The following is a 10695-nucleotide window of genomic DNA, read 5'->3' as shown; positions in this document are numbered from 1 at the left end:
AACACGAGTTCCATTTTGGGAACAATTAAGAGATTTGATGGCAGAGAGTCATCATGGAAAGGGAGAGTCAGGGTTTAGCATTTTGTGTGTGAGGTTTTCAGTTTGCAGTTTTGAGAATGCCGTTAGGTTGTGAAAAACGTGTGTTAACAATCTTGAAAAACTGTAATGAAAAGGCTGGAACAGTGCCAGCTGGTACTCTCCCTGATTTGACTCAGCGCACAGCTGAGCTCCACCAAACGTTAGCCCATGCACAGCCCTGCCTCTCCCTATCCGAGTGTTAACATTCTCTGTGCATCTTATCCTTTGCATTCAATAAAAACACCACACATCTGAATATGATATAAGAGCACACAGTGTAATTTGAGAGCCCTGGAGCATCTATATTCATCAGGGAGGAGAGAGAAAGAGAGAGAGAGAGAGAGAGAGAGAGAGAGAGAGCGAGAGAGAGAGAGAGAGAGAGAGAGAGAGATGGAAAGGTCACAGCGTTTAATCCTCTGTCTGTTTGCTCTCACTCTCAGGCATAGTATATGAGGTCACACAGTCATCTACTGGTAAATACACGTAAAGAGACTATTACATAAACATGTGTGTGCTGTATTCATTTTCTCTGTTTATTTCTCTCTCTCTCTCTCCCTTTCTCTCGCACGCACGCACGCACGCACGCACGCACGCACGCACACACACACACACACACACACACACACACACACACACACACACACACACACACACACACACACACACACACACACACACACACACACACACACACATGCTGAAAGCCTAGTCACATGGGAGGGGAAGATGTACAGTAAACCTGACATCAACACATCCAGTAAAAGACTATCTGATTACATGATCAATATAATGTCCTGACACTGATCATTAGTACTCATAACTGTCACACCAACATCATTCCTCACAAGGCCCGAGCCAAAGAAAACAACATAGATTTTTCTTTTTACTTCCAGTTGCTTTTAGATTTTGAGTAGCCTACCTCTTTGTGTCATGCTGTCTGTATTGGAAAGCTGACAGGGTATACTAAGACATCAATTTTTATATAGGTCGCGAATCGCAAGTAAATATCCCCTTTTTTGTTTCCTACATTTAATTATCTCTCTATAGATAGATAGATAGATAGATAGATAGATAGATAGATAGATAGATAGATAGATAGATAGATAGATAGATAGATAGATAGATAGATAGATAGATAGATAGATCGATGTATTCATTTTGTTAACCTTAGACTAAGTCGACTAAGGTTTTTCAGAAGACTAAATAGGACTAAATGGTGTGTTATTCAAAAGACTAAATCAAAATATTGTGGAAAAATTTAACAGTAACACTGCTCTTGGGTCTCGTATTGTTTGGGAACCACGACGATATAGACTAGAGCAGTGGTTCCCAAACTTTTTCATGTCAAGGACCCCCAAATTGACACCAATTAGCCCGCGGACCCCCATTTGAAAAGATATGCCACAGACCCCCAATAGAGAAGATTTTTATGTCTCGATTTTCAACCTGTTTAATTTCAAGGACCCCCAGTTTGACATGCATTGGTCTACGGTCCCCCATTTAATAGCATTTCTATCTCTCCCCCAATTTATATTGTAAAATCAATGCTAATTTAACTCTGAGAGCGTACAAATGGAACCAAATTGGTTCCATTTGTACACTCTCTGAGTTACAGACCCAAAAGGGTCCATTTGGTTCCAAATTATCATTTAGCTGGGTCCCCCCTGGAACTCCCTCAAGTACCCCTGGGGGTCCCCGGACCCCACTTTGGGAACCACTATAGAGCAAGGAAGAAAACTGTGCTAAGAATACTTGAACACTAGAGGGCATGGTTAACCGCTGAAGTTTTGAGACAGTTGATCTATTCTGAACTTGTTTACATACAGGCAATGAATGAACCGTACTGAATCACAGAGGACGACCAAGGCCCTGCATCTGGTCATCACCATAATGTTGGTCAATGGTCATCACAGGTCAGCTGCATCTTCCATTCGCTTTGGCAGCTGTGTAAATGGCATAACTGTATATTTTATGGTTTTGCTGACCTACACCAACCCTGCGTGAGCGGTGAGCCTAACTAAATCATTCCCATTCCTCTGCTGTGCCTCCGCACACTCATCAACATGAGTAGATGAGTAACTATGACAGTTCAGTCCAGTTCAGTGTGCAGTAAAGATGTATTAAGCTCTGCAGTTAACCTCAATTGACATAATTTGTAATTCACTTAACTGATAGTGTCCCGCCGTGTAGGATCAAATGAAAATCACTGCATGGATAAAAGAGCTCCTCTGTACAGCCCTATAAGGAGAGCTTCAAACGATCTAATTGTTCTGTTGACATTGTGGCCTGAGATACCATAAAGAATTACATGTTTACAAGTGCATTCTCTCTTCCTCTGTAAACAGTGCAGCCAGGAAATGGGAAACATTTCAAACGTATAAACTTAGAAATTTGACCTTAATCGAACCTGCACTTGCATATAGGCTAATGCTGAACATGTGGCTTATCACACAGTCCCCCCTAGGCCCTGCCTATATATCTCTGCAGTTCATTTAAGGTGAGCCCATATGTGCAATCATGCTAAGTAAAAGGTTCTCTTGGGTTAATTGTTTCCAACTCTGCCTGGAATCAGCTCCTTTCTGAAAACGTGTCAGTGATAGTGTAATAGAGTGCATATACTGTAGTGTGTACACTGTATTTTGCTGATGTAATCTTCACACAGATATGATGTGTTAGCCTACTGGCCTACTGTACCCTTTATTCTGAAAACAAGGCCATCCAAGATCCTACTGCTGGCTAGAACTCAGCACAAGAGATAGTGAAATTTATCTGCCGATATTTGATACCTGTTGTGTGGTGTCAAATGAAAATCACTCTGCATTGATAAAACAGATCTTTTGTATAGCTGTAAGGAGAGCTTCACAAACATCACAGAGATCTCACTTTTCTGTTGACATTGTAACCTGACCTCATTTTTTGTTGCATATTATGTTTTGTGTCATAAATAATTCCAGTACATATTTATGTATTTATTTTGAATCTGCAATCTATAGAATGTACAGCAAAAGTACATCTTGTGTAAACACAACAGTGCAAAGAGGACATGACAATCATTTTGATGTGATAATTAAACTGCCATCAGTTCCATGTTTTAAATAGAGTGTGGGACAAAGACATGCTTGTGTTCTGAGCTTGACCTAAATCGAACTGACTTGCAAATATAGGTTAGTGCTTCTGGCATGTGGGTTGACAGGTCCCTATAGTACATATGCAGTTCATTTAAGGTGAGCCCACTTGCTACTTATTACGTGCAAACATGCTAAAGTAAAAGGTCGCCTTGGGTCAATTGTTTACAACTTATTCCCATGGTCTCTGCTGGGCATGTTGTGAGTCACAAGAAAAAAACAACATAACTAACCTCTGTGATAGAATGCTGATTATTATTGTGGCAATAAATATCACCACTCATTGTAGTACTACTATAGTATAGTAGAGTAGGCCTTGCCTGAACCCCAAAAGCCCAATACTGTACCTCCCTTGCCTCAGGGGGATTCTCCTTTGGCTGATTAATGTATGCTTAATTTGTTTCTCATGCCGGAGACTGGGGTTCGATTCTAGGGTGCTTGTTCAGGATGCAGTTCCAGGTCGGGGGTCAAAGCAGGTGAATGTAGAAAGGAATGTAGTCCTGAGTTCTCAACGGGCCTGAAAATTAAGGCCTGGCCCTAATTGGGCCCTAAGTGGTCTGGCCCTATAAAACGTTGTGTCGGGCTCACACACGGGTGTGATTTTGTTCTATTTTGTAATAATAAATACAAGGATTTCTTTCTTTTGAAATCATTGCCTGAATGACTCCCTTCCATCCAAGTGCTATCAGCTGTCATTGACTTGGCAGAAGTTGCCTGTACCAATTCCCGTGACCAACCTCCACAGTCAAATCCAGATTGTTAATTTAACCGCATTCATTTACAAAAAAAGTCAAAAAACAAATATTTGGAGAAAGATGTCTCTGCCCGACAGCAACTACTGTATATAGCAAAATAGGTTTTTCAGAAAACAGTTAGGATTTAGAAGACTTTTTAGAATCGGGTCGTCAATGGGTTATTTGTAGAATTGTGTGTTTCACAATGGGGAGTTTTTAATGAGCAAAAGAATCTGCTCACATGAGTTCAAAAGATATTGTAAACATAAAAACATATTTTTGTCATATATGGTGTGTCTCACATTTCAAATTCATCTGATTAATAATAATAATAATGCATTTTATTTATAAAGCGCTTTTACATTCTTGCGGATCTCAAAGTGCTACACGGTTAAAAGCATGGCTGATTATTGTTTCATGGGGACCAGAACATTAGTATTTCCATCTGGTAATTGTATTACTGTTTTCTCTTCTGCCCCATGGGACCTTTATGATGATAAAGCACCCCTGACTTCACACAAGTGTGTTTTTTTTCCGTTATCCACATCTTTTGGGACTTTTGGGTGCCTTTTATGTTGCATAATCAAATAATTTTTTCCACAATCTATTATGCAACCTAGGCGCCCATCTCTGTCATGAGCTTTGTCCACGACAAAGAAGTAAAACAGAGAGAGACTGAGAGAACATCAGTCAGGTGTTTAAAAGGTCAGCGCACAGCACGACTCACATGCGTGTCCATTAATTCACACGCGCTCCGCACTCCTTTTCACCGTCCACTTCCGTTTGCTGCTTTATCCCAATTTTCGGAGCAAATTGCCCTCGCTATTTCTATCTGTCGGTCACACAAAGGTGTTTATCTGTTATATATTAGCTGAGATTGGCAGCGGCTTCTGCCATTGTCCGGCAGAGGTGGTTGGTGTGACAACCAGACGTCTCCATGGAGACCTGGTTCAGAGGTCAGCGTGGCGGACGTGTGTCATCACGTTGAAAAGAGTTGGAATGAACCCTCAGTGTTCCACATCTCTATTATGGTTTGTGAAGAATAAATGACTCGACCATTCAATTTACAATTCATATAACAGGGTCAGTCCCAATTTTCTGTGCCTCAGTACAAACATATTTTCCTACCTATTTTTACGAATGCCATCAAGTTGTCCTCAAATCCTATAAAAAACTGTGTTCTTGGAACTGAGTTCCAAAAGGTTGCCATACATACTTATCATAGTTTACATTATGTTGTACTTTGTCAACACGTTAGCCTCCATAGGTTTTATAGATGCCTTTTTGTCGTAAGCCTACTATCAGATATGTGTCAGACTGTCAGTGTGTCAGGAGGACAGTTGCCTGTGATATAGCTGCTCTGGTTGGTTGGAGTAATTGAAAATTACGCTCCAACTGATCCATAGCAGATCACGCAAGACCTTACCTTATTTTGCATCTTATCTCTTATCTACTGACTGAGCCTCGCAATGCAAGGTGTTGTACGAGCGGCTATTTTTTACAATATCTGTGGAACTGAGTCAAAAACTGAACAAAATGTAACGCCTCACCTCCTACAATTCCAAGTGCTTGTCAGGGTGGGGGGTCCCCAGTTCAAATATGATTATTAGTCATGAGTGATTGACCTGTAACATTTACTGCTGATGTTGAAAGTTTCATACAAGAGCTTAAACATGAGAACAAATGGTCTTCATCAATCATTTTTAAATCACTCATGCATGCATGCACGTATGCACAGCACACGCATACATCATTTCCACACATATAGCATACACACACAAGCCCCAGTTACAGTCAGCATAGTATGTGTGTGCTATAAACTAAATCAAGGTCCATTTAGTGATCTACACTTGAATCAAATGGGATTAGGAGTTTAGGAAAATCACTGAGGTGACATGATCTTGCAACCTTATATGTGGATGTGTGTGTATACAAGACGTTCTTTATGTGAGTACAATAAGTACCATCTATTGTCAGTCTCCTACATCCTGTTGGTTGTAAATAAATACCATGTTATATCATCACTTTCCTATTCAGCCCTTCATCCATTATATGTCATTATACATTGTCAAAAAAGATGAGAAACAGCATCTGCATCTCCTGGGTTGCCGTGACCTTGTACAGTAAAATGAGATATCGTACTGATGATAACCTAATGCCAGATACAAAACATCTTTGGGACAAGCGTCCATTTCTTTGTTTATACTCAACTTTATACCCTTACAACGCCCTTCTCTAGTGTGACTGCATTGTGGATTCTTCACAGGTGTCGAATTAGCATGAAACATAAGACACGGTACAGTTGTTCGGCTGTAAACACAGGGTGTGATAATGGCCGTCTGAGTGTCGGCAGGCATGCAGACCAATGCTATCACAATCTTTTATGGCAACCAGACTTAAAGGAATCACTTCTGGGGACATCTGGTACCATAGCTTACGGTTGTTTCAAAGATAGTGAAAAGACTGTGTTTCAAAATGGTTAGTTACACTAATCACATAATAGTCCATATACATCTTCATGAAATATCAATGTATTTGATTATAATCAGCCAGCTTAGATACTTGATTAAAGCAAAGTCTACAACTCTTCTTAAGTTCTGACCTCCACTTGGTGGTCATTTCCATTAGTACTGTTATTTTGTTGCAATCTACTGTACTGTAGTAAATTAATATTGTTGCTGTCGGGCAGAAACCGCCTCCATATTTAAACCTTTTGTGTTGTTTTTTCTTAAATTAATGATTGATCGTAAATTGATCATACTTAATACTTAAAGAGTCACAAGGGACTAAATTAATATCGCGACTATGCCACAAATATGTGGAACGCCCTACCAACTGTCATTAAGACATGTGAATCCCTTGACTCCTTCAAAACTGCTCTCAAAGGGCACCTACGGACAGCTGCAATTCGAAACTGGCCCCCGTCAAATCTGAATCCCCCACCCACCCTGTTACCACGGAAACGGTCAGTGGTGTGACGTCGGGCCACGACGTCACGCTACCCTATAAAACCTGACGCAGACGATCAGAAAGTGCATTCCAGGATAAGCTCAGGAAGTTACTCAGAAGTGTTCCAGATTGACCTCAAGAAGTGTCTAGGAGATATACTCGAAGCGCCACGAAGTGAGCCGGTTCAGTAAAGATAATATATAATCATCATCACCAGTACAAAAAGAGGTACCTGGGTCAACATACTCCAGGCTCAAGCATACATCTAGACTCCCTCCTACAAGCTTACACCAAAGCCCTTTGACAGCTGCCTATATATAGGAATATAGGAAATCGTCTCTACACACCCCTTTTTCCCCCTACTGTATACCGGTATGTTTTTCCCCCTTTTTAACCTCCTTTATGATGATGTCCTGTTTTTGGTAGAAGTGTATATTTGTACGTCTCTAAATGTTATGATGAATTGAAAACGGTGTAATGCTTTATGCCTGGTGTCGTCCACTCACAGTTAACAGTTTTTGTATTGAGTTGTGCTTGAAATGTACTGTAATTCTGCAAACTGTTCATAAATACTTCAATCAATCAACACAAAAGCATCAATACTAGATCTGCTACTTTTGCGATTTTTTTAATTTGAATCCTGAAAAGTAAGTTTTGGACATATATATATCTTCTTGTGTCAACTCAATGCCTGGACTCATCATAACTTATTGATTGATTGACAATTGTATTAACAGTTTGTAGAATGGGTAGAGTTCAACGAAAGCACAGCTGGTCAAAAGGACAAAATCTGCTAAGAGGATAAAACCAGAAAAATCACTAAGACTTGTTTACATCAGGGTCCCCCATTTTCAATTCATCATTCATTCATGATCTAAGCCATGTAATGATGCAAAAGTAACCATGGAGATGATTCATGGAAGATATACACTTCTATGCAAAAAAATCACACCCGTGTGAACTGAGTGGTGTAAGGTTTTATATAGCATGATCAGCTGTGGTCTGACGTAATGTCTGACGTAATGAAATCACACCCGGATGTGATTTCACAACTGGCTTTTTTTGTGCAGAAAAAATTAGCATAGTTGCTACAGTCATCCAGTTCACCCGGGTGTGATTTAATTACGTCAGAAATTATTTTGAACATAGCAACCATGCTCATTTTTTTCTGCACACAAAAGCCAGTTGTAGGTGGTAGGTTGTAGGTTTACACCACTCAAAAAAGAGGAAACCATATACACGGTTAGAAAATAAGGGAAAATATGTACAGTATAGAAACATCACATCCATGTGAATTGAGGGGTGCTCTTATCATCATACATCATCTTATTCCGTCCAATCACAATTTGCGTTCTCACTTCAATGTTTGTGTTTACACACTTTTGTCTTCAATGTTTGTGTCTACACACTTTTGTCTTCAATGTTTGTTTATACACAAACACTCAAAGCTGGGCATAGGATTGGCTAGCGCCCCTCAAACATAGGGGGGAGGGGGACTTTATAGCTGCCCGTAAGAGCTCTTTTGGAGCGGTTTTGAAGGAGTCTGGATTCACATTTCTTAACGGCTATTGGTAGGACATTTTAGTGGCATAGGAGCGAAAAGAGTTTAACCCCTTGTTTGAACTGAATCTGGGTTTGTGGAACTCCCTCTGGTGTTGTGATCATGGACTTTGTTGACATTAAGGAAGTATTTTTTTAAAGATACATGAGTATCTTAGTAGTGTAGCGAAGCTTGAAGTCCAGGCCCATTGCAAGCTGCTGTATTATGTTGTCAACCCTCTGAGAGTCTGAGAGGCCAAGTAGGAGCCTGACCAGTTTGTTTTGGGACGTCTGGAGCCTTGTTTGAAGGGCCTTTGAGGTGCTGTGGTACCAAGAGGTGGATGCATAGTCAAAGAAACCTTGTATGAGGGCTCCTGTTAGGGTCTTCAAAAGTGTTTTTGTTGACCAGTGAGGAAATCCTGTACAGGAATCTTGTTCTTTGGTTGCCCTTTTTGATTACATTGGTAGCCATTTTATCACAGGAAAGGTTACAGTATGGAACCTAATTACCTAAATTAATAGGTAATTTCGTCCTTTCTTGTTATAGTATTGTCACCCACTTTAATGTAATGCCATGTAATGAATGATTCAAAAGTAACTGTGAAGCTTACTTAATCTCTCACGCATCTCTGATGCTAGTCATGACCTATATTTCTTCCACTTGTTCACACCCTCCATTCACTGCATGGCAATGGAGAGTGCCCATGATGATAATATGACCTACTATTGACATTAGAGGAAATTTCCATTGGCCTGTCCATTAGATTTAGTCACATCAGAATCAGTGGTGCACAAACATTGGGTTGTGAACTCTGGTTAGGAGAGTTGTGGTTGAGGGACAGCAACATTAGAATGGCAATGATGTTTGATGTATACATGTACATCTTTTTTGCAGATAATCATATATTCTTTATTTACTGCCTGGCAGAGTTACATGTATGCATTTCATGCACAAGCTTTGATATGTAACAAAGGTGTTGCATGTTTGTCCTGACTGCACTGAAAAAAGAAAGAAAAAAATCACTGCACAAATGCTTTATTCCTCACTTTGAAATTATAAAAAAATCAATAAATACGATATTAGGTAAAAATAAAAAAAAGTCTGATGGGTCATTTCTGAAAACGTTTGTGCACCCCTGATTTAGATTTTGAGTTTAGATTGTGTCTTTAGTGTTGCTTGAGTGCAAGTTAAGCCTGGCTGCCTGCATGCATGTGTGCGTGCCTGAATGCGTGCATGCGTCTTTTGCATTGATATCAGACAGCATTTTAACAGTTTCTAACATTTGAACATAGCTTTTATCTCTGATCTACATCTACAGTATGTCTGTTCCACACTAACCATCGAACATGGAACTAACATTGTGTTATCTGCCATTTCTGGCATAATTGATTTGTGCATTGGGTTAAGCATTGGACCTGGGCAGAGGAAACCCCACAAACTCTCACATATCAGAGTGAAGATATACATCAGATTAGAATCAAGAATGCATTTGTTATTCAAATTCTCATTTCTGTATATAGTGTTTGTTGAATAACAGGGGTCTCCCTGTCTCTCTTTAATAAACAGAACATACATGTTTAGGTAAGTTGCCAATTTCATCAATCAGGAGAGAGGACCCATAGCTTACATTTATAATGCTCCAGGTCCAATTTTGTCTGCTCATTTCTTTGTGTCATCACGTCCAATTTCACTTGTATCCTGTCTGAGTTCTCTCTCTTGATAGGGTCAAATTGGTATCCCAACCTGAAAATGCATGTTCTGTTTAGTGTTTACTTAAGAGGTGGAAAGACGGGGGAGTTACTGAACAAACACTTGATTTCTGTCAGAATATACAGCTATTTAACAAAATTATTTTAACAAAGAACTATGACTTGCGTGCAATTTTAAATGAAATTGCACATTCTTTACATTACTCTTTGTGTGTGTGTGTGTGTGCGTGTGCGTGTGCGCGTGCGTGCGTGCGTGCGTGCGTAATGTGAGCTTCATTCATTTTAATGCTATTAGCTACAGATAGCAAAACTGATCACAAGTTGTGATCACAAGATGAGGAACAATCACAAGGTCTGTGGAATGTCACCACAGGCGCATCTTTGTTGTCCTCTCAGCCTGCATCCTTGGTTCTGTACATGTCTCCAAAACGGCAGGTTTTAAAAGCCAAACACTGTCTACCTACAAATTCAGCAGTGAATCAAGAGAATCTGAAACGTGAAAATATTATATCTAAGACTGTGGCAATGATACAGGGTGCTTTTGAAAGTGGAGAAAGCGT

The 10695-nt window shown here is 39.9% G+C and overlaps 1 protein-coding gene across 1 annotated transcript in view; it reads left to right on the top strand.

Annotated features, from left to right (window-relative positions):
- Positions 1-1877: 1877 nt before the first annotated feature.
- rorca (RAR-related orphan receptor C a) overlaps positions 1878-10695 on the top strand; it is a gene marked incomplete at its 5' end in the record, with an annotated part of 39727 nt that continues 30909 nt past the window's right edge. Inside the window, one exon of the mRNA XM_079506702.1 lies at positions 1878-1991. Coding sequence (XP_079362828.1) covers positions 1979-1991 — 13 coding nt within the window. The remainder of the gene's footprint in view (positions 1992-10695) is intronic.

The sequence above is a fragment of the Electrona antarctica genome (assembly GCF_951216825.1).
Source record: "Electrona antarctica genome assembly, chromosome: 7".
NCBI lineage: Eukaryota > Metazoa > Chordata > Actinopteri > Myctophiformes > Myctophidae > Electrona > Electrona antarctica.
The sequence above is the reverse complement of the archived record's forward strand: the minus strand, read 5'-3'. Positions and strand labels throughout refer to the sequence as shown.